At 36.1% G+C, this 25936-nt stretch overlaps 1 protein-coding gene across 8 annotated transcripts in view; it reads right to left on the reverse strand.

The window, feature by feature from the left end:
* The window catches only part of ARHGEF12 (Rho guanine nucleotide exchange factor 12), a 166400-nt gene that overhangs the window by 99070 nt on the left and 41394 nt on the right, over positions 1-25936 (reverse strand). For 6 of the 8 annotated variants that reach the window (XM_074335326.1, XM_019718207.3, XM_019718209.3 and 3 more), the window contains exons 2-4: positions 16283-16306; positions 14955-15040; positions 13305-13361 (exon numbers count right to left, since the gene is read on the reverse strand). The exons of 1 other annotated variant lie outside the window; for it this stretch is intronic. In XM_074335326.1, coding sequence (XP_074191427.1) covers positions 13305-13361; positions 14955-15040; positions 16283-16306 — 167 coding nt within the window. The remainder of the gene's footprint in view (positions 1-13304; positions 13362-14954; positions 15041-16282; positions 16307-25936) is intronic. One more of the 8 variants, XM_019718206.3, reaches the window with a different exon arrangement.

Below are 25936 nucleotides of genomic sequence, written 5' to 3' on the forward strand. Positions count from 1 at the left end.
GAAAATACAATATAAATATCTGATAAACGACTTATATCTAAATTATATATATATATATATATTTATTTATAAAACAACTCTACAATTCAAAAATGGAAGACACATTTTAAAAGGGACAAAAGACTTGAATAAACACATCACAAAGAAAGATACACCAATGGCCAATAAGGACATGCACAGGTATTCAACATTTGCAGTCTTACGAAAAATGCAAATTAAAACCACAATGAGATACCACCCTACACAAATGGGAATGGCTAAAAGAAGACTGAAAATATCACGTGTTGGCACTGATGTGGAGCAACTGCAATGTTCATACATTGCTGGTGGAAGTGTAAAGTGGTACACTTTGAAAAACAATTTGGAAACTTGTTAGAAAGGTGAGCATACTGAGGCTTGACAATTAAGTTTGCAAACTCATCCTAGAAAAAGTGCTACATACCTCACTGCTGAGCATCACTATGGTCACCTTCGAAGTACTCTCCTTGGGGAGCTATGCACCGACACCAGCACCTAGTCAACCCTTCAAAGCAATTTTGGAACTCTTTTTCTGGAATGGCCATCAGAGCTATCATCATATTACCCTTGATGTCCTGAATGTCATCAAAATGTCTTCCTTTCAATATTTCCTTTATCTTCGAGTAAAGAAAGAAGTCACTCGGGGCCAGCTCAGGTGAGTAGGGAGGGTGCTCCAATACAGTGATTTGTTTGCTGGCTAAAAATTCCCTCACAGACAGTGCCATGTGAGCTGGTGCATTGTCGTGATGCAGGAGCCTTGAATTGTTGGCAAAAAGTTCAGGTCGTCTAACTTTTTCACACAGCCTTTTCAGCACTTCCAAATAGTAAACATGGTTAACTGTTTGTCCAATTGGTACAAATTCATAATGAATAATCCCTCTGATATCAAAACAACTTAGCAACATCGATGCAAGAAGTTTTCGATTTTAATTGTCAGAACTTAATCGTACAGTTACATAGGACTGAACAATTTCACTACCAAGAGAAAAGCTCATGTCCACATAAAGATTGGTAGACAAATGTTCATAGCAGATTCTTGTTCATAAGAGCCAAAAACTAGAAACAACCCAAATTTCCATCAACAGATGAGTGAATAAACAAATGGTGCTCTATCAACTACAGTAAAATACTACTTAGCAAGAAAAACAAAAGCAGGAACTACTCATACATGGATGAATAACAAAAACATTGTTAAGCAAAATATGACAGGTAGAAAAGACAGTATACACTTTGATTCCGACGTAAAACAGAAAAACTAAACTATAGTAACAAAAAGCAGATTAGTGGTTGCCTAAGGTCAGGGCGGGGAGAATGACTGCAAAAAAACATGAAGGAACTTTCTGGGGTGATGGAAATGTCTTAATTAAGGTAATGGTTACATGAGTATATTCAATTGTCAATATCACTGAACTGCACACTTAAAATGAACGCATCCTATTTTAGGTAAATTGTGCTCCAAGAAGTTGATTTTCAACATTTAAAAAAGTGTTACCAACACCATTTATTGAATCGGCTGTCTTTACCCAACTGTATGTCCTTACCTCCTTTGTCATAGATTAAATGACCACATATGTATGGGTTTATTTCTGGGCTCTCTATTCTGGTTCCATTGATCTATGTGTTTGTTTTTATGCCAGTATGTGTTATTTTGGTTACTATAGCCTTGTAGTATAGTGTGATATCAGGCAGCTTGATACCTTCAATTTTGTTCTTTCTCAAGATTGCTGGGTCTATTTGGTGTTTTTGTGGTTCCATATAACATTTAAGATTTGTTCTAGTTCTGTAAAAAATGCCATTGTATTTTGATAGGGATTGCACTGAATCTATAGATTGCTTTGGGTAATATACGGACATTTTAACAATGCTAATTCTTCCTATCCATGAACATGGTACATGCTTCCATTTATTTGTATCTTCTTCAATGTCTTATAGTTTTCCAAGTACAGGTCTTTTATCTCCATGGTTAAATTTATTCCTAGGTGGTTTTTTTTAAAACACTTTTTCTTTTTTTAAAGATTTTATTGGGGAAGGGAAACAGGACTTTATTGGTTAACAGTGTGTATTTCCAGGACTTTTTATTGGGAAACTGTGTGTTTTTCCCAAGACCCATCAGCTCCATCCACGTCAAGTTGTTGTCCTTTCAATCTTAGTTGTGGAGGGCGCAGCTCAGCTCAAAGTCTGGTCGCCTGTTGTTAGTTGCAGGGGTGCAGCCCACCATTCTTTGGGGGAGTTGAACTAGCAACCTTGTGGTTGAGAGCACACGCTCCAACCAACTGAGCCATCAGGCTGCCTGGGAGCTCAGCGGCAGCTCAGTTCAAGGTGCTGTGTTCAATCGTAGTTGCAGGGGCGCAGCCCACCATCTCTTGCGGGAGTCAAAAGGGCAACCTTATGGTTCAGAGCACATGCTCCAACCAACTGAACCATTTGGCAGCCTGGGAGCTCAGCGGCAGCTCAGCTGCAGCTCTTTGGCTTCATTCTAGGTGCAGAGGGCACAGCTTGCTGGCTCATGTGGGAATCGAACTGGCAGCCCTGTTGCCCAGAGCTCATGCTCCAACCAACTGAGCCACCCATCTGCCCCTATTTTTTTTTTTTTTTGGATGCAATCGTAAATGGGATTGTTTTCTTGATTGCTCTTTCTGATAATTTGTTATTGGTGTATAAAAATGCAACCAATTTCTGCATATTAATTTTGTATCCTGCTACTTTACTGAATTCATTTATAATTCTAATAGTTTTTTGGTGGAATCTTTCAGGTTTTCTATATATAGTATCATGTCATCTGAAAATGACTTCTTCATTTCCAATCTGGATGCCTTTTCTTTCTTTTTTTTAATCTGATTGCTGTGGCTACGACTTCCAATACTACGTTGAAGTATTGTGGTGGTGGTGAAAGTGGGCATCCTTGTCTTGTCAGGATGGCTATCATCAATAAATCAACAAACAACAAGTGTTGACGAGGATGCAGATAAATAAGAACGCTGGTACACTGCTGGTGGGATTGCAAATTGGTGTAGCCACAATGAAAAATGGTTTGGAGGTTCCTAAAAAAATTCAAAATAGAACGACCGTATGACCCAGCAATTTCACTTCTGGGTATTTATCTGAAGAACTCCAAAACACTAATTCCAAAAGACACATGCACCCCTATATTCAGTGAAGCTCTATTTACAATAGCCAAGACCTGGAAGCAGCCCAAGTGCTCATCAATAGAACTGGATAAAGAAGATGCGGTACATATATACAATGGAATATTACTTGGCCATAAAAAAGAATGAAATCTTACCATCTGCGGCAATGTGGATGGACCACAGAGGATATTGTGCTAAGTGAAAAAAGTCAGACTGAGAAAGACAAACACCATATGATCTCACTTATATGTGGTATCTAAAGAACAAAATAAACAAAAAAAGTAACAGAAACACACTCAGATACAGAGAAAAAGACTTATGGTGCCAGAGAGGAGGTAGGTTGGGATACTGGGTAAAAAAGGTGAAGGGATTAAGAAATACAAATTGGTAGTTAAGAAACAGTCACGGGGATGTAAAGTACAGCATAGAGAATATAGTCAATAATGTTGCAACAACTATGTATAGTGCCAGGTGGGTACTAGACTAATCAGGGGGATCACTGTATAAATTATATAAATGTCTACCCACTATACTGTACACCTGAAACTAATATAAAATAATTGAAACTGAGAAAAAGAAATGGTGTTCCCCCTCAACTCAAGAGACTACTAAATACTAAATAGCATTTGAATTCACCACTCTAACAAAACAGTAAATTGTAATGTGGGCAGAGGAAAAATAACCCATCACAATTCAACCTTTTTCCTTTGCTTAATGTTGCTTCCTTCAAGTAATTAGAAAAAACTTTAAACAGACTGGTTATGAATACACAAAATCAAGAAAAGAGGCATTCTTTATAAATTTCTAGTACATAATACAATATATACGTGAATAAGAGAATCTCAAAATATTTTACAGGAATCTTCTAAAAATCCATTTTGGAAACATAAACCTCTTTTACAGTTATTTACAATTTCAAAATGAATTATATATTGTGGCTTTAAAATAAAAATCAAGATACCTGCAAAAATGAATATACATTTTTTCATATGCTATCTATCCCTCCCAGTTCTTACAAGAGGTGAAAATCAGTGAATTAAAGGTTTCTAAGTTTGGCGTTCGTTGTGCTTAAGCCACTGGGCTTCTTAAGCAGACTTTTTTTTTCAGGTTCTTGTAGAGAATAGGGTGCTTGTAAAAAAATAAGGGGAAAGAGTACTGAGGGTTAAGAGTTTGATATGTTTGTGTATTTCATCTTAATTTAACGAACATAAAGTAATTAGCTTAATGCCTGACAAATACTAAGGGCTCATAAATGTTAAGTATTATTTTATTATGATTGGGAATAGGTTGCCCTTGGATTTTCCTGATCAGAAATATATTACTCATTTATCAGTGCCATCAATTAAAAATCAATTAAAAACACTTTTGTGTTAACAACCTCCTAACATATTTGCAAATGCTCCTCATTTATGTCTTTGTCTAAATTGTTTTGTTTTAACAGACAAGCAAATTAGTTTTAAATGGGGAAGGAACAGAGAAGGAAAACTTAACAGAGCAGGGCTTCTTGTGATAGGTAACTTTAGAAGATGAGCAACAAGAAAGCCTCAAGAAACAAATCATCTCCTCTTGTAAGCTTTTCCTTATAGACTCCCACTGCATTCTCTATTTACTCCATAGTATCATTTGATTCTTATTTGCTTTTATCCTCTCATAAGATTGTATGCTTTAATAGCACTGGGGCTCGATCTTGTTTATAATCTTATCTCAGGACCCGGCATAGGTTCAGGCACAGAAGAACCTTATTTTAAAAAATTGCTAATGATTTAATGAAAATTGGAAAAGTAGAGAAGTCTAGAGATGGATGGAATCTCAGAAAGGGAGGTGATGTGAGGAAAAAAAAAAATACCACCACACAGTCAATTTTAACAAATATGCCTAGGGTCCTAAAAGACAGCTAAGGATTGAGTAAATATATTAGGATTCCCTCAAAATACTGCAAACCTGTTTTCTCCAGTTAAAAATTGTTCAGTCTGGTAACGTTCCCTTCTAATTCTACAACAAAAGGAGAAGATGAGGAACAAAGGAGGAAGTGCTGTGTGCATAGCGCATTCATCTTTCTCTTCTCCCCAACCCACTATATTGTCCATTTATTATTAGTCTAAATCTATCTACTAAACTGAGAAGCTGGTGTACCTTAACACATAAGAATAACAAGACCAATTCAAAATGAAAACATACCTTACATATACAGCCAGTTCAGAATCTGTGGAGTTCAAGTTAATATTATTCTGTCTTATGAATTTATGCCATCTGCATAAACTTAGATAATTAACTGAAAACTAAACTGTCATACCATTCAAAATTCAGAAGTCCAGTCTCTCAAATGTTTAGACCTACTACTATATTCCTTCCCATTCAAAATCAAATAAAACGTTTGTTTTTCTTGAGAGTAATGTTCTTTGTACACCAGCAGCTGTTTTTAACCCACTATAAAGGATAAATTGCACCCTTAACATTGAAATCATCAATACTGACTAAATTATCATATCTTTGAAATGTCCTTTTTGACCAAAAAAAAAAAAATCTATTTTGTTTTAGCAAATTTGTATTGAATCTGTCTACTAGTTATTTAACACTGTAGTCTATAGATGTGAAGAATATAAAACTACCAGAAGTCTTTGCTCTCAAAGAAGTTAAAATCTTGGCAGGGAAGGGCAATAGAAACAAACAGGGAAACAATGACAATGTCCTATTAAGAATCAGAGTATGGTACAGATAACAGGCCCTGTATGTTATAAAAGAAGGGAAAGATAAAAGTGGACTCCTAACTCCAAAGGAGCCATTTTCAAATTTAATGTTTTACTTTTTCTGGTTTTTACAACCATATAGCCCATGGTTGGTTTTGCTAAATCTCTTATTATCTGGTATAAATATTGTTAATTATAATTATCATACAAATGTTTCTCTCTCCATATGAGTTTTTATAAGGTCACAAAAATCACTTTAATATGAGCTGTATCATAAATAGTCTCAGAGATATAGAGAAAAAACTTATGGTTGCTACAGGGGAGGAGGATGGGGATGAGGGAGAAGGTGAGGGATTAGAAACCATAAATTGGTAGCCACATATTGCCACAGGGATATGAAAGACAGTTTGGGGAATATAATCAATAATGTTGTAAAACTTTTGTAAGGTGCCAGATGGGCACTTGTCTTATTAGGGAGACCACTTCATGGATGGTATAAATGCCTGACCAGTGTGTGGTACACCTGAAGCTGAAGCGGAATAATACTGAATGTCAACTATAATTTTATATATATATATGGTCACGGGATGTGGAGAACAGTATAAGGAATACAGTCAATGGAACTGTAATAGCTATACACAATGTCAAAGGGGTAGTAGGTGGGGGAGGACTGTTATCACTTTGCCAGGGGTATAAATGTCTATTACATTGTTTTGTACACCTGAAACTAATTTTAAAAAATGAAAAAAAAATATGAGCTGTATCCTTTGTATGAAGACAGGCAGAGAAAGTACTCAACAAGGAAGATAATGATAAGGTTTAAACTTTCTTGAAATTTAGTCATAGTAATACTTCATTCTCATTGTTTTTAGTGCCGTATAGAAAATTTTTTCACAACTATCTATTTTTTAAGTCGATATGGAGTATTGGTAAACTAGTGTATATCTCTATTATTGTACTTACCAAAATGTATAACAATTCTTTCTTTTGTCCTAGACTGTGAACTTCCAGAAAGCAGGTATAGTCTCCTATTATCTTTGTATCCCTATCCCTTAAGATAGTGTCTGGCATATAATAGGTGCTCAATGAATATTTAATAATTAAATTTGAACTTATTTTACATAAAATAAATTTTAAATGAATCACATTCAATCACTTTTTAAGTAAAATCATAGCCCTGAATACTATGCAAAGTAGAGAAATACTTCTATAAGAACATTAACCTTTTGCCCTGGCTAAAATAATCTGATTCCCATCTACCCTAAAATAAGTCCTCTAGTTACAAACACACTTTTATTTTCTGTTTTTTTAAGGATTATGATATTTCACCTAGAAACATAACAGATAGCAGGCTTTATTTCATCAGTTAAGTAAAGATGTTCTATCAAATTTACATAAATACTATCATTTCCTTAATTTACTTTCTCTTTCTAAAAAAGGACTTTTCTCCCCCGTTACAATGATTTTGTATTTGAAACCAATATAAAAGAGATTGTTTTTCACTCAAAAGATAATTACCAACAGTTGTATTTTGAAAGTGAAAAAAATTAGGTCTTTGTAATCTTTTGTAGTGGAGAAGGGAAGAGGTCATAAAACGGTACTCTAAAAAAGGTGAGAAAATTTCACTATAATACATTCCTGAAAACAGGCAACAACTATACTGCCAAATAGCAAATTAATGAAAATGGAGTGTTAAATATGCAAGGCAATATGCTAAACCTTCCACACTGCATTTACTTTAGTGAAAGAACATTAGTCTTTCTTCACCTTTGATTTTATTACACAATCAAGCTTCTCTAAGTCTCATCTCTTAAGAATTAGCTTCAGGGAAGGGTGTGGAGAAAGACCACGTACAGCCTCATAAAAAGGGCTCATTTTTTAAACTGTAGCCAAACATACATGTTTTATGAGTAAGACCTAAGATAATCCTTTGATTAATAGCTAAATATGATGTCAAAGGGATAGTAGATTGGGGGAGAAGGGTTATCACTCTGTGAAGGGTGTAAATGTCTAACTAGTACATTGTTTTGTACATCTGAAACTAATAAAATTAATTAATTAATTAATTAAAAAAACAAAAGAAGCTTCTTGATTCTAAATGTACAATGCTGCTGGCAAGAGGAGCCTTAACTTCCAAGTATGCTGATTTCATTCTTTTTTTTTTTTTCCCCCCATCCCCCCTGCCAACTCCGATTCAAAGCCATTGTTCTCAGTCTAGTTGTGGAGATGCTGCTCCCTGGCCCATGTGGGAATTGAACCTATGACCTCGGCATTAGGAGCACAGTGTTCCAACAGCCTGAGCCACCCAGCCGCCCCGATTTCATTTTTTTGACTATTAGTAACAATAAGTCTCTTTTCTAAATTATATTCTCTTCTATCTTAAATTTTTTCAGAAGAAAAATCCAATTAAGATGAATCAACATTTTATTTAATCAATTCTCTATATGAAAATACCCATCCCAATCTCAACAATCACTGATTCAAAACTCAAGGAGTGCCTTCAGTGTGCCAAGCATTATGGGAGATGCAAAGACGAATATATTTGTAAGTATAAAGAACTAGATACAAAGCAGGATGCCAAAGTTCAGAAAACAAAAGCAGCTGGGCAAATCTAGGAAAGCTCCACAAAGAAGCCGGTATTTGAAATGGGCCTGAAAGGATGGGGAGGATTCTAAAAAGGAGTTACAGGAGGTAAACCTTTCAAGACAATGAGCATGGCATGAACAAAGAAAGAATACAGGCCATATTCGGGAAATAAAAATTTAAAGGAGAGTCTGGTACATTTAGGTGAATAGTAGTAAACTGAGCTAGAATGATAAATTGGAAACAAATTATGGCATATCTCAATAACTATTTGTATTTCTTAGCAACTGAATGTCCAAATTCTTAATTTAGTATATTAACGTGACAGAATACAGAAAAATAGAAAACATGAAGTGAATCAATGTGAAATTGAAGTGAAAGAAAGTTATGAGTCTATCTAATGAAATGATGAAAAACTGAACAAAGTAGTGGGGATGGAACCAAAGAGTGAGGGATGAAAAATAATGTGATGGTAAAATCAATGGGACCTTGTAAATAGTTAATTAGAGACGACCAGTTAAAGGAAGAAGTCAAAGATAACTTTAAGGAAGTAAGACTACCTTAACGGGGCTGGACAGTTGGTTAGACCACGAGCTCTGAACAACAGGGATGCCGGTTCGATTCCCACATGGGCCAGTGAGCTGCACCCTCCACAACTAGATTGAAGACAACGAGCTGCCGCTGAGCTTCCGGAGGGGCGCCGGATGGCTCAGCTGGTTAGACCGCGAGCTCTTAACAAGGTTGCTGGTTCAGATGGTGGGCTGCGCTCCCTGCAACTAAAGATTGAAAACAGCGACTGTACTTGAAGCTGAGCAGCACCCTCCATGACTAGATGGAAGGACAACGACTTGGAGCTGATGGGTCCTGAAGAAACACACTGTTCCCCAATATTCCTCAATTTAAAAAAAAAAAAAGATTACCTTAACGGAAGAATCAAAGTGCCTTTAAAAGAACCAAAAAGTCAAGAGGAAGACTGATTTGTAGCCATAGGGGACAATAATGAATTCCGTATTGGTCATTCTGAATTTGAAGGACAGTTAGATGAAAGCATTCAGCAAATAGTTAAAAGTATAAAGCTGGAAAAAGGGAGAAATACACAGGGACAGAAACTCCTGTGACATCTACATTTATAAGAGGAAAAGCAATCAAGTAAAAACAAAATAATTACAAAGAGAAAAAAACTAGGTTGACATTATAGAAACCAAAGAAAAGGCATCAGCATTGCCAAATGGTTCAGAGGGAAGGTGAGAACTGAGAAAAAGTTCATAGATTTTCAAGTAGGACATTTTGGTTTACTTTCCAGAAGAGGTCAATAAGTGAATGATTTGTAAGGACATAGAATGTTCATGTTGTGGAATGCTCTTTGCAATGTTAAAGAAGAAAACAGAAAATAAAAACTTGGTGAAAGTAAGAATCAAACCAAGAACTCTTCTTTTTACAGATACCAGAGCTTGAATAAGACAAAAACATGAATTAAAAAAACAAACAAACAAACAAAAAAAACTCTGAAGTATCCAAACTAGGATATTTCAAATACTAACAGTTCGTTTCTGTTATGAACTGAATGTTGTGTCCCCCACAAAATTCCTATGTTGAGCCCTAACCCACAATGTGATATTTGGAGATAGTGCCTTTGGGGGGTAATTATAGTTAGATGAAGTCATGAAGTAGGATCTTCTGAAGGGATTAGTGTCCATATAAGAAGAGACATCAGAGTGCCCTTTTCTCTCTCTCTCTACATGGTGTGCAACAAGGAAAGATCATGTGAGAACAAAGCAAGGAGGCCATCTATTAGCCAGAACAGCTCTCACCAGAACCCAACCATGCTGGCATCCTGATCTCATACTTCTAGCCTCCAAAACTGTGAGAAAATAAATTTCTGTTGTTTAAGCCAAATCTCTGATATTTTGTCATAGGAGCTTCAAAAAGGCATGGCTTGTTTTCATGTAAATATAATCAGCTGGAATTTCTTCATGAAACCAAGACAGAAGTTAGAAGAAGTGTTCTAGTCAAAAACTCCCATTAAGGGCCAGCCCAGTGGCTCAGGCGGTTAGAGCTCCATGCTCCTAACGCCGAAGGCTGCCGGTTCGATTCCCACATGGGCCAGTGGGCTCTCAACCACAAGGGTGCTGGTTCAACTCCTCGAGTCCCGCAAGGGATGGTGGGCAGCGCCCCCTGCAACTAAGATTGAACATGGCACCTTGAGCTGAGCTGCCGCTGAGCTCCCAGATGGCTCAGTTGGTTGGAGCGCATCCTCTCAACCACAAGGTTGCCGGTTCGACTCCCACAAGGGATGGTGGGCTGTGTCCCCTGCAACTAGAAAATGGCAACTGGACCTGGAGCTAAGCTGCACCCTCCACAAGTAAGACTGAAAGGACAACAACTTGAAGCTGAACGGCACACTCCACAACTAAGATTGAAAGGACAACTTGACTTGGAAAAAAGGCCTGGAAGTACACACTGTTCCCCAATAAAGTCCTGTTCCCCTTCCCCAATAAAATCTTAAAAAAAAAAAAAAAACTCCCATTAAATCTCTTGTATCACACACACACAAAAAAACTCCACAAAATTCCTCCATTTCAATATTGAGAAAAATAGAAAATCGTATACCATTAAAATTGCAAATCAGAAAATACATCTGTACATGATCAATAACAGACTCCAAAAAGGTACAGAGGGAAAAACAAGGGGATATGAAATAAATATTGACCTACTTCACCGGGCAGAAACTTAACAAAAGAAGTCAATATAAAACAAATGCTTGGTTTCTTTTTAAAATGAACAAAGTAAACCTACCTGATAAAAGAGGTCTAAAAATGGGTAATAAGTTTAAATAAATAATTTGTAAGTGAATAACTAGCATTTGTGTTAAGTATCCAGCTAATGAATTTTACTCCAAGACAATGTATAATCTCAAAAGTTAGAAGTTGGCTTCTTAAGAGACAGACCTTACACTAAAGCAATGTCACCAATTGTGATAACTCTACTCTCAAATTCCAGTATTTCCAAGCTTTCTTTGCCTCACTAGAGATTTTTTTTTTTTACCCATGCTAACTACATAGTCTGAAGAAGCCTCTTCACACAGGTAATAAAATATTTGTAATGTCAAAGAGATTTAATTTAGCATGCTGGCTCTGTTCAACCCTCTGATAAGTGCTTTTTTGAGGACTCATTTTCCTTCCAAAAAAGGCATTTCAAGTGTTCTCATGCAAAACACACAGAGAAGCTACATCTTACTTCTAATTACCACTTAAAATGTTTCTATTACTACCAAGCCAATGGCATTTCTGCACTAGTGCTAATATTCCTATAATTGAAATATTAACATCCAAATCAAACAGCAAGCTTTCATACATACCTATCATCCTGTCATCCAAAGCAAACATCCTATCATCTTAAGTATATAGTGAGCTTTTGCATACATACCACAGATCTAGAAAAATGGTGGGGGAGATGAAATACAATACTGGAAAGGTTACTGGAAATGAATGGAGCTATAAAGATAGTGTCCCCATTCCTAAGGAGAGAATAAACCGTAGGAAGCTCTTTATATAGAACGGAAAGAGTCTCAAGAAATTCAGAAGATATTTTTTACCTATATGGAGCCAAATACTTTGGGAGAAAGAGCATAAACTTGACATGCCATTCAGCATGGTACACATTTCCTGTTAAATCACTGTAAAAACTTTTAACTACATAGAAAAAGCACTTGTCACAAAAACCCAGGCAAAGAACTATGTGTAGGTATCTAGCAAAGAAGCATCAACTGGTTTATAACCAAATACTGGGCCTCATAATATTAAAAAGTATCTAATATTATGGGTTCAAGTGTCAGGAGATACAAATTACAAAATGTCTTAAGAGGGGGCGGGGCAGTTTCTTTTTTTCCCTTTCATATATGTCAAGCTAGGAAACAGTTGCACCTGTGGCAACTTCTACTTGAGAGATTTTTGGCTCTATTAGAGAAGACATGGTTTTCCTTTGAGGGCAAATTTGGAATCTTCTAAGAAAGAAATAACTTCTTAGTCTTTCAGAGATTATTTTCTTAGTTCCAAGCAGTATTTCTTTTTTCACTTTTTTCAAAAATCTAATTAGATTTTAACACAAGGAAAAAGGAAAGGTAAAACTGTGCAAAGGAAAACGAATAATATGAACTTGAAAAATATGGTTTATATTATACTTAGATGACAGGACACAATCGGGAAATATTAGTGTTCTAATCATGTGTTGCAAAAGTTGACCATTCAGGTTAAACCTGCTCTTTGTAAAGATTATTTTTAAAAGGTGCCATTTTGAAAATTTCCCATTCAGAATAAGCTTCGGGGAAAACTTATGAAAGGCACAGACACACTCTTCAAGTTACAATAATAAAACACTTAAGGTATGTTTACAATTGTGGATAAATTATACAAGAACAGCAATTCAAGAAGACTGAGCAGTTAAAATAAAGAAACAAAAAATAAAAATTCCAGAAAAACTGCTAATACATTAAATTATACCAGCATTCTACTTAGAGGCAAAGACTGGTAGCATTGATGAAATTCTACATGATCCAAACTCTGCAAACAGGACATGGGAAGAAGATAGCAAGAATTGAACGCCCAACCATGTTATCTAGAGGAATCCGACCCAAACATATTAGAGATAATTACTTTCCTGAACACAAACAAGATGAAAGAGAAGATGGGTAATGTGGCCTATTCTTACTCTACAAAGTTAGTTTCTAGCAACCTTAAGCTTCCACATCACAGCCACATTAAAACCCCAGGCTCCCCTTCCCTGCAATAGATCATGCCATGCAGAGCAGACAGAGGAAGGCTGCAGTTATTTTTAAAAAGGGAAACAGCATGAAGGAAGGTGCAAGGCTGGATTGGCTACATTAGCTTACCATATATCTCGGATCTACTCTCCTCTGAACTAGACTTTGTCTTCTTGGAGGAGCTATCTGCACAAGAGTGGGAGAAAAGGAGAGAGATATAGAAAATATGGAGACCAATGTAAGGGAAAAAATTCATGGGGGAAAAAAGAATGAATCATGATCAAGTTAAATCGTGCAAACACAAAGTATGAATATCACAGATGATACCACTTGAACATGAACAGCACAGGTAATGACATATTTTAAAGATTTATTGAAGAAAAGACAGTACAATAAAAATATGCTCCAACAAAACAACACATAAATACTCTACAAAATATACCATCTAATCATCTAACAATTGTAGAGATGATAAAAGCGCTAAAAGCTATAATAATCTCATGCTTTGGAGATGATCACATCACAGATGAACAATACAGAATAAGTCAATCTAACAAGACCATAACACTTTTATGAACATAGGGCAGAAACTTGTGACCCTCATTAGCAAGACAATAACTAATCATACTAATCATATAAATGAAAGCCTCTGTGCCCCATGATGTCAAAATTAAGTGTCAGAAATAAAGAATTACCTTTTAATGAATACCCAGAAGTTACACATTACATACTCCCACCACCAAAACCTCTAAATTGATTGACTGTAGTTTCATTTTCACCCACTACTAAGATGCACGTAAATTATTAACTATTCACTTTCTATTCTTCCCTTCCTAAAAAATATTTATATTTTTTTCAAAATAAAAGAGCAGTTAATACCGAAAGCATGAAGCATCTTAATCAGACAAAAAATATACCTACTCTCTATTAAAAATTAAAAATTTTATTTCTGAATAAAATATCTAAAAATAGATATGTATTTATGTATCTGGGACCTTAGCATACTTATTTTATCTTTTGTCAGGAACATACGACTGAATAAAATAGTATGTACACAAAGACCACATACAAATTTCAAGTGATGAAAGCAAAATTATCCAGCAATTTTTATAAATCAAATACTGGGTGAATTTACAAGGAGAAAGCAAAAGCCTGTATTTTACAAGATGAGTTCAAACTATATGTATAAATTTAAGAATATAAATAGTCGGAAGTCTACTAACATGAAAACTCTAGGAAAGATCAACACTACTGAAGTTGAAAGACAGCTCTGAATTTAGAATGGTTTTTGACTGAAGAAAAAAGGGATCTCTTCATTTGCTTACTCTAAAATGAGATAATTAATTTTTGAAGGTGTATTTTAATACTCAATTTACCATGATCATACCTGAACTTTCAAATGGCTACAGAAATTGGTAGTTGTTATAGACTTGATTTTATGACATACTACCTATGTCATTGATACCTATGATTTGCCTTAATACTAAGTCCTTGGTGTTACCAAAATATCCAATTATGATATAATGAATATTTCTATTACCATCACTATCTTTAAATATAATACATTCTACAATGATGCATTCATAGTATTGAAAATTAAAAATGTTTCCATTCCTCCTGAAGGCAAAAGTTTTATATTATATAACTGAAGAGGAAAGAGAGTCCTAAACAGATTGAACAGCTACTTCTAAAACAGATGTTTTGGGAAGTTATGTAGCTTAAGTTACAGTAGTCTGAAGTTCACTACTGTCAGTATTCTTTAGAAAAACAGTGTTTTACCTGCGGGATCAAAATCATGTGACGCACTGCGTTCAACTTTCTGCTTCTTATCTGTTGGTGACTCTCGATTCAAAATACTTCCATGCCTAAATTATATCAAAGCAATCAAATATTTACTACGAGACTCATTAAAATAAAAACTTAATTTAAAACTCCCAAGTGTGTCTTATAAAGAGAAACCAAGAAATCAGTTTATCTTACGCAGTCTCATAAACTTCTCTAATTCATATTTTTCAAGAAGTTTTAAAACAGACTATGCTATGTGTAATAGAGTCTATTTACTTGGTTATAAAAAGTGCTTAAAAATTATAACAGTAGTATTTAGTATTAAAGTCTATTTTCTTAGAAATAACTGCTTAAATCCTTTTAGTGGTTTTCAAAGGTTAATCATTATTATTTCCATTTAACAGAGAAGAAAACAGTGTCAAAAGTAATTAAATACATTTCCCAACCCTACATTACCTTGGTCATATTCGAAATCTCTGTGTAAATACAGCACTGATGACAGCAGTTAAAAAAAGAAAATCTCAGGGAAGCCTCACTTAAAGCATGCCTGTAGTTCTAGCCACAGCAGTCTTAGCCAGACCCTAACGACACTAGAATTATTATTTTTCCTATGGCCTAATGGCTGGGCAATAAATAAGACCATAACTATAATACATACATTACTAAGTAATTGAATTGCCAAGATTAAAATTGGTATCCTGCACTATGTCACTAAAAATGATTAATGTACAATAATTAAGAATGATATATTACCAGCATTTTAAATAATACTTATGACAATTAAGATGAGAGAAAAAAGAGATGTTGAATAACAAGTATTGAGGAAGAGGCATTTAATTCTGGGGAATTAATAAATATGGAGATATGGATATGGGCACGTATTTGAACACTATGGATTTTTTTCCTTTACTGTCTTCAAGTAAAAAAGACTAATCCAGTTTGACAAAATTCATTAACTAAAGGCAATTACAGTACTCCAGATGATAAAACACATAAAAAACTGGCAATCCATTTACACTCCCCAAGCTATTCAAAACAGAAAACAGTCACAGTAGATTTTAAAATTAAATATTTTCATAGGGAGTGACCTTAAGCATAAATTTGAACAAACTTTTCAAATGCCAAGATTAAAAACATTATCAAAACTATGCCATCTTCCAGAAAAAATAAGCAACACCTGTTATATTTTAAATGTGTAAAACATTTTGAAATATTAAACTGAAATAAATGTTTTCAAAAACTATCAAATCCACAAGAATTTCAAAGGAATGCTTCCAATTAAAATTTAACCTAAATGTGTGAAGTGCAACTAAACAACTTACCTTATAGGTTTTTTGAGGGGAAACCTAAAACAAAGAAAAACAGATAAATGTAGTTATTTCACTTATAAGACTGTCATTAAATTCATTCATTCTACTGAACTAGAATCAGGGATTTAAATTTTATGCTAATTTTCCCAAAGCAATTCAACAAACAGGTGGAGTAAGAAGCTGGGTAATATTTTTAATATCTTAATTACTTTTTTAAATCTTAAATTGCAGGTGCATTTATCATCAGCTGTCCCTGAGTATGGGTTCTCTTTTTAAAAATCCAAATAATAATAGCAACAGCTAAATTTATTGAGGGCTTACTAGATGCTAAGCACTACTCGAAACTGTTTGCACATATAATCTCATTTAATCCTAAAAAAACAACAACCATGAAGACATCATTTCTATTTTACAGATTCGGGGTCTGGGAGGGGAGGCGGCGGGTTAGTGCTGTAACAAGGCAAAGAGAAATAGTTCACCATTCAAATATTATACTTAGTTTCCCTAACAAAAAAAAGTTCCTTCTTTCCCATCACCTCTCCTCACCTCCGAAAATATCTGGCGTTGATTACTACTCTATTGATCTGTCTATCTTTTGATCATGATCAACTCATGATCCTCAATTATTTCTGTTTTTCTGTTTAGCTTTAATAACAGATCCTAGAAAAAGTTACCTTGGAGTACTATCAGTTAATCAGTTATTAAAAATATGTTCCAAAAGTGAAAGCAAAGGGTACTTTCTTGTCTTTTTTTTGTTTTGTTTTGGTTCTGTAAGTGAAAAGAACTACAGCACTTACTCCTGGTTATCTTTTATTAAAAACAATATTACTGGAGGCTTAATAACAATTTGAGGTTATACAAAAATGCTAATCCAAGTCTAAAATATGTTCTCACATTTCCTCCCATTTCTCTTTTCATTTCTGTCCTTTTTGGAAATTATCTTAACCTGTGGTATTTTATGTTCCGTTATTTAGTCTAAGCAACAAGTACAAAGTTTATCACAAATATAAGTAAAACTGGGTTTTTTAAAAAAGACTGTTAGTAAAAACAGTAATAAATACACATTTAAAAAAAGATACTTGAATGATTATTTGGCATGGGTGTAGTTACGTTAAAAAAAAACACTCCAAAGTACAAGTTTAAGTACAATTCCCTTTAACTCCCATGTAAATCAAAATTGATCCAAAAAGAGCCTAAGAAACAAAGAACTTCCCTAATAATTGATAGCATTTTAACTCACAACAAAGTTCGGAATAACAGGAAAGCGGGTTCTGGGATAAGAGAACACAGCTCTAGAGAATATAAGGATTACAAGATTACCAAATCTTCCAAAATAAAATTCATAAGTACGAGGACTGATGACCTCCTTAAGTTTGCGAACTTGCCACTATGTGCACTTACACTGGCAGCACTGTACAAACAGCTCGGTAAGATTTCATAACCTTGGTATATCAGAGTCTCACAGCTGTGTGCATGTCGACATGGGGAGAGTGTCTACCTAAGTGGTGTGCATTATTGTTGTTGCATGTTTTCATGTGCCAACACGAGAATGTCTGAGCTTGAATAAGAGCAACGAACAAACATTAAATTTCTTGTTAAACTTGGCAAGAGTGGAAGTGAAATCAGGGACATGTTAGTCCAAGTTTACGGGGATAATGCCATGGAGAAAAGGCAGTGTACAAACGGATTAAACGGTTTTCTGAAGGGGTGAGAACGTGTCACTGATGAAGAGAGGTCAGGGCAACCAGTAACAAGCAGAACTGACAAAAACGTTGCAAATAATATTCGTTGAATTGGGCATCAAAATCGTCAGCTGTCTGTGAGAAGCATAGCAGACCAAGTAAACATCGATAGAGAAACGTTTAGTTAGGAAAATCTTAACTGAAAATCTTGGCATGAGAAAAGTGTGTCCAAGAATGATCCCAAAGGACCTCACTGATGAACAAAAGCAAAGGAGAGTCGAAGTTTGCCAAGACCTTTCGGAGAGGCAAGATGATGTTTTGGGCCACGTTATCACTGGTGATGAAACATGGGTGTACCAATTTGACCCTGAAACAAAGTGTCAAAGTGCACAATGGAAGTCAGTCAATTCTCCACAACCAAGAAAGTTTCATCAATCCAAATCAAGAGTCAAAACGATGTCACTAACTTTTTTTGACATCAGAGGAATTATTCACTATGAATTTATACCAACTGGACAAACAGTTAACCAAGTTCACTATTTGGAAATGCTGAAAAGGTTGCGTGAAAAAGTTAGATGAAAACGACCTCAACTTTTTGCCAACAATTCATGGCTCTTGCATCATGACAATGCAGTAGTTCATATGGCACTGTCTGTGAGGGAGTTTTTAGCCAGTAAACAAATAACTGTATTGGAACACCCTCCCTAGTTACCTGACCTGGTCCCCAATGACTTCTTTCTTTGCCTGAAGATAAAGCAAATACTGAAAGGAACACATTTTGACGACATTCAGGACATCACGGGAAATACAACGACAGCTCTGATGGCCATTGCAGAAAAAGAGTTCCAAAATTGCTTTGAAGGATGGACTAGGTGCTGGTGTTGGTGCATAGCCTCCCAAGGGGAATACCTCGAAGGTGACCGTAGTGATATTTAGCAGTGAGATATATAGCAGTTTTTCTTGGATGAGTTCCCGAACTTACTTGTGAGAATATGTTTTTCTTTTTTAATTTATAGGTGAATATACTGTGTTTCCCCTAAAAGAAGACCTAGCCGGACCATGAGCTCTAATGCGTCCGTTGTAGCAAAAATTAATATAAGACCCGATTTTGTGTTAAATTATATTATATAAGACCTGGTCTTCTATTATGTAACACTCGGTATTATATTACATTATGTTATATTATACCTGGTCTTATACTATACTAAAATAAGACCGGGTCTTATATTAATTTTTGCTTCAAAAGACGCATTAGTGTGCTCGCTTCGGCAGCACATATACTAAAAAAGACGCATTAGAGTTGATGGTCCAGCTAGGTCTTATTTTCGGGGAAACACAGTAAGAGTTAGCAGAAGAGAATTTCCAACTGAGTTTCTGCAAAGGGTAATATTTGCAGTTACCCACGTTGGCCACTCTCCTGATAGCCATTATGAAAATTCCTACCCCAAACACTGAGGCTTACCTCAGGGACTAAAACATCCAGGAAAATTCTGGTAAAGAAGCCCCAAAGTTCCCAGACTACTGATTGTAAGACACTTTCTGAGCTATTTTCTCTTACAAAGCAATGAAAAGAAGGGGAGAAAAAGACAAAATGGAATGTAAAGATGAAGAACAAGAACTACCCGAGAGCATAACTTCCTTATCATAGTCTACTTACTACATTCATAAAGTACACATAAACAACTTTTCCCTAATAAAAACTTTAAGTCACAGAACTTCTTTTTTAATCACTAAATTTCACTTTGAAGTATGTAGTAAAACAAAAAATTATGTATGTTCATACATAACTAACAATGTCTAGGGCCTTCCTGGCTATTTCACTTGTTTCCTCAGCACTAGCTAAGAAAATCACCAAGAGAATCCCAGTTTTGTAAAATCCCTACCAGCTGGTTGATACTGAGATAGAGATGTAATCAGGTAGCTGGAAATAGGAAGCTACAACCTCAAAGAAAGTGAGGCACTAGAGTTTGTAGATTTGAGTCATCAACCCATGAATGGTCACTAAAATTCAAAAAAGCATGTAAAGATCAAGGACTAAATTCTGGGGGAAGGCAGGGGAGAGGGGATCTAGCTTCTGAACCATTGAAAATAGATGTGAGAGCCAATGAAAGAGATTAAGAAGATAAATCACAAAAGAGAAAGGGCTGTCCTAGGGACTAAGGAAGAAGAGAAACTCAATACTATCAAATGCTACAAAAGGCAGGTCTAAAGGCTCAAAATTGGTCATATGAGGTCTGACAATTACATTCATGAATTCATTCTAGAAAAAGTTCTACATACCGAACTGCTGAATATCACTACGGTCACCTTCGAAGTACTCCTGCTGGGAAGCTATGCACTGACACCAATGCCCAGTCCACCCTTCAAAGCACTTTTGGAACTCTATTTGGAATAGGTATCAGAGCTGCCATCATATTACCCTTGATGTACTGAATGTCATCAAAATATCTTCCTTTCAATATTTCCCTTATCTTCGGGAAAAGAAAAAAGTCATTGGGGGCCAGATCAGGTGAGCAGGGAGGGTGAATAACAAATACAGTTATTTGTTTACTGGCTAAAAACTCCATCACAACCCTGTGTTCCCGAGCTGTGATATCCATCTTCTCCTGCTCTCCAATACAGTTACTCCTGGTTCTGACCTTCGGACTGAGATTTACACCACTGGCACCCCCAGTCTCACCCCTTCAAACTCAAAATGAATTACCCCACTGGCTTTCCTGGTTCTCCTGTATGCCGACTGCAGATTGTGAGACTTCTCAGCCTGCATAATCATCATATCGCTACCTGTAAGGTTTGCAAAGAAGGTATGTGGGGGAGTGAAGAAGGAGACTGTCACTCTGGTATGCGCTGGTGAGTTGAACATCTTATGTGTACCTGAGTCGTGGAATTGCTGGAGCCATTTTAATACCATGAAAAAGCCAGTATGGAGAAGAATCGGGCCCAGAATGCAGCTGGAATGACGTCATAAAAATGGCAGCATTAGGTGAACCTATTAAAATCATTACCTGGAATTTACAACACATTGAACAACTATAACTCCACAAAGGAACCCTGTGCAGGAAACAGTAAAGACTAAGAGGCACACTACTGAAATCATCTAAAGGTGGGAAAATTGTACAAGCAGGGGAGGAGACAAGGGAGAAGTGAGGAGACGGGGACACACTGGCTCAGGACACAGACGTAGCTTGGAGCTCTTAGTGTGCTGCATTCCAGAACTACCACAGCTGAGGGAGAGGGAAGAACTGGGACTGCCAGGGCTCTGCTTACGGCCCACAGGGCTGAGGGGGCAGCATATAACACGGCTGAACCCAACGCTCACAGAGGGGACCTCGGAGCAAAGACTGAGGGAAGAAGGCTGAAGACGAAGGTTTAAGCCCTCACTGCTGAGCAGAGAATGGAAGCTTTTGGCACTGAGCCTAGCTACCCCCTCCTTACCCTCCCAGGGCGAGCCCCATCCCTACCATCCCAGTGCTACAAGCGGAACAGTAGCAGTCAGGTAAAAGAACAGAATATTTGCAGTTATGAGATCTGTGGTCCGCAGACACAGACTCCCAGCCCAACTAGTTCCGGCAAATGGGATGGACCTATGGAAGCAGGACCGGCTGTGGTGGTGGTCGCCACCACTACTCTGGCCACCTCTCACAACCCACCTCACCCATATCCCCACCTATCTAGGTGGATCCGTACTGGAGTAAACACAGCTGCTGAAACACACGGGCTCTGAAATTGATGCAGGAAGCTTTGGAACTTCAGAAGCTTTCCACATTTCCCCACGGAAGAGGCGTGCTATGACACAGGCGAACTGTTCACAGAGGAGAAGTCCACTTTCCAGGGAATCTCCCCTTGTTGTGAGAAAATACAACACCACAGAGAAAATATAACACCACAGTGTCAGAGAGAATAAAAGACTACAGTTGGAGAAAAAAATAAAACATTCTACCAACACTTACTGGAAAACAAAAGAAAGACCTCTTTCAATCAACCTGTTGCAGAACCCACTACTGTAGATGTCTAGGAAGAGAAATAACAAATCATAAATTGCCATGAATAACCAACGTAAGAAGACAGCTCAGAAAGAAAACAAAAAGTCTCCAGAGAATGAACTTAAAGACATGGAAATATGACAGAACTCAAGATTGCAGTTCTTAAAAATCTCAATGAGACGCAAGACTACACAGACAGGCAGTTTAATGAACTCAGAAACACAATCAAAGAACAAAATGAACATTTTACCAAAGAGACTGAAATTTTAAAAAATAACCAAATAGAATTTTGGAAAGTAAGAACTCAACAAAAGAAATGAAGAATGAAATAGCCAGCTTAGGTACTAGAGTTGACCAGATAGAGGAAAGAATCAGTGACATCGAAGATAGAAATCTAGAAATGACACAGATGGAAGAAGAAAGAGACTTGATACTTAAAGGAAATGAAAGAACTCTACAAAAACTTTCTGACTCCACCAGAAAGAACAATATAAGAATAATGGACATACCAGCAGGAGAAGAAAGAGAGAAGGGAACAGAGAGTATATTCAAACAAATTGTCGATGAGAACTTCCCAAACTTGTGGAAAGAACTGGATTCTCAAATCCGAGACGCAAATAGAACACCTAATTACCTCAACCCCAACAGGCCTTCTCCAAGGTACATTGTACTGAAGCTGTCAAAAATTAACGACAAAGAAAGAATCCTCAAGGCAGCCAGGAAATAGAAGACGAAAACCTACAAAGGAAAACCCATTAGATCATCATCAGATTTTTCATCAGAAACTCTACAAACCAGGAGGGAATGGAATCAAATATTCAAACTATTAAAAGAGAGAAATTATGAGCCAAGAATAATATTTCCAGCAAAGATATCCTTTAGATTTGAAGAAGGAATAAAGACCTTTCCAGACATACTGAAGATGAGGGATTTTTGTGACACACAGCCTGCACTACAAGAAATACCGAAGGAGGCTATTCAACCAGCATAAATAGGGATAATCTGTCACAACAAAAACATAAAAGGGGGAACAGTAAAGGCCTGAAACAGAATATGGGAATGCAGAAAGTAGGCATGCTGAAGAAAATGGAATACTCTAAATATCAAACGTTCTTTTACATAAACTTAAAGGTAACCACTCAAAAAAAATCCAGAACTGAAATATATAATGTAATGAAAGAAGAAACAAGGAAAAAATTATAGAATACCGCCACACAGAAATAAACAAGAACAAAAAGGCAAAGAAACAATGGAGACACAGTCTTACCAGAAAACTAAAGACAGAATGAAAGGAAATCCTCACATGTCAATATTCACCCTAAATATAAATGAACTGAATTCACCAATAAAAAGGCACAGAGTAGCAAATTGGATCAAAAAAAGAAACCCAACCAGAACTCCCTCCAAGAGACACATCTCAGCTACAAAGGGAAAGGGTGGAAATTGACATTCCAAGCAAATGGTATCTAGAGAAAATCAGATGTAGCCCTTGATATCAGATGAAACAGACTTCAAGATAAAAAAGATAACAAGAGACAAAGACGGACATTTCATAATGGTAAAGGGGATTATACAAAAAGAAGACATAACAGTCATCAATAATTATGCCCCCAATCAGGGAGCACCGAAATACACCAAGTAACTACTAACAGAACTAAAGGGAGAAACTGATCAAACACAATTATAGTAGGGGACCTAAGTGCATCATTGACAGCTATGGATTGATCATTCAAAAACAAAATAAATAAATAGCAGCCGTAAATGACACATTAGATGAAATGGACATAATTTACATTTATAGAGCCCTTCATCCTAGAACTATACATTTTTGTCTAGCGTACATGGAACATTCTCAAGGATAGACCATATATTGGGACATAAAACTAGCCTCACCAAATATAAGAAGACTGAAATCATACCAAGCATACTCTCTGATCACAAGGCTTTGAAATTGGATATCAACTGCAAAAAGAAAGCAGGAAAACAAATATGTGGAAATTAAACAACATACATTTAAAGAATGACCGGGTCGAAGAAAAAATAAAAGGAGTAATCAAAAGACACATAGAAAGAAATGAGAATGAAAATACATCCTACCAAAATTTTTGGGATGCAGCAAAAGCAGATTTAAGAGGGAAATTTATATCAATACAGGCCTAATTCAAGAAACAAGGAGAATCCCAAATAAACAACCTCACGTTACACCTTAAAGAACTAGAAAAGGTAGAATAAATGAAACCCAAGGTCAGCAGAGGAAAGGAAATAATAAAAATCAGAGCAGAATTAAATGAAATAGAGAACAAAAAGACAATAGAAAAAACAAAGGTGACAAGGAGCTGGTTCTTTGAGAAGATTAATGAAATTGACAAACCCATTGCGAGACTCACTAAATCAGAAAGAGAAAAGACACTAATAAAAAAAATCAGAAACGAAAGAGGGGAAGTTATGGATGCCACAGAAACACAAAGGATCATCCAAGAATACTATGAAGGACTATATGCCACCAAATTCAATAACCTAGAAGAAATGGACAAGTTCTTAGAAACATATAGCCTTCCTGGGCTGAACCATGAAGAACTGGAAAATCTCAACAGACTGATCACCAGTAACGAAATTGAATCAGTCATCCAAAACCTTCCCAAAAGCAAAAGTCCGGGACCAGATGGCTTCACTAGTGAATTCTACCAAACCTTCAATGAGATCTAACACCAATCCTGCTCAAACTCTTCCAAATAACTGAAGAAGAGACAATACTTCCTAACTCATTGTATGAGGCTAACATTACCCTGAACCAAAACCTGGTAAGGAAAACACAAAAGAAGAAAATTATAGAACAATATCTCTGATGAATACGGATGCAAAAATCCAAAACAAAACTCTAGCAAATCGAATGCAACAATGCATTAAAAAGATTGTTCATCACAACTAAGTGGGGTTCATCCCAGGGGCTCAAGGATGGTTCAACATACGCAAATCCATCAGTGTGATACATCAAATACGTAAAGGATAAAAATCGTATGATTGTATCATTTGATGCAGAAAAAGCATTTGACAAGATCCAACATCCATTTATAATTAAGACACTTAATAAAACAGGTATAGAAGGAAAATACCTTAACATAATATACCCAAATATGAGAACCCCTCAGCTAATATCGTAATTCACAATGAAAAACTGAAGCCCTTGGCTCTTCATTCAGGAACACGACAGGGCTGACCCCTATCACCTCTGCTTTTAAACATAGTGTTGGAAGTCCCTGCCAGAGCAATCAGGCAAGAGAAAGAAATAAGAGACCTCCAAATTGGGAATGAACAAGTTAAACTGTCACTCTTTGTATATGACACGATGCTATATATAGAAAACCCTAAAGACTACACCAAAAAGCAAGTAGAAACAATAAACAAATACAGTAAAGTTGCCAGTTACAAAATCACCATACAAAAGCCCATTGCATTCCTAAATACTAAAAATAAAATCTCAGAAAAAAATTTTAAAAAAAGACAATTCCTTTTGTATTTGCAACAACAAAAAATAAAATATCTAGCAATAAACTTAACAAAGGATGTGAAAGACCTATAAGCTGAAAAGTATAAGACATTTCTAAAAGAAACTGAAAAAGACAGAAAGAAATGGAAAGACATTCCATGCTCATGGATTGGAAGTATCAACATAGTTAAAATGTCCCCATTACCCAAAGCAATATACAGATTTAATGCAATCCACATCAAAATCCCAATGGCATTTTTTAAAGAAATAGAACAACAAATCATCAGTTTTTATGGAACCGCCAAAGTCCCCAAATAGTCAAAGCAATCCAAAGGAAAAAGAAGAATGCAGAAGGTATCACACTCCCTGACGTAACTTGTACTACAGGACAACAATAATCAAAACAGAAAAACAGATAAACATTATTGGCAGAAAAACAGATACACATCCAAAGGAATAGAATTGAGAACCCAGAAATAAAACCACATAAATATGGACAGATAATTTTTGACAA

This window comes from Rhinolophus sinicus, chromosome 14 (genome assembly GCF_057876585.1).
Source record: "Rhinolophus sinicus isolate RSI-liver-muscle chromosome 14, RSI-T2T, whole genome shotgun sequence".
Lineage (NCBI taxonomy): Eukaryota > Metazoa > Chordata > Mammalia > Chiroptera > Rhinolophidae > Rhinolophus > Rhinolophus sinicus.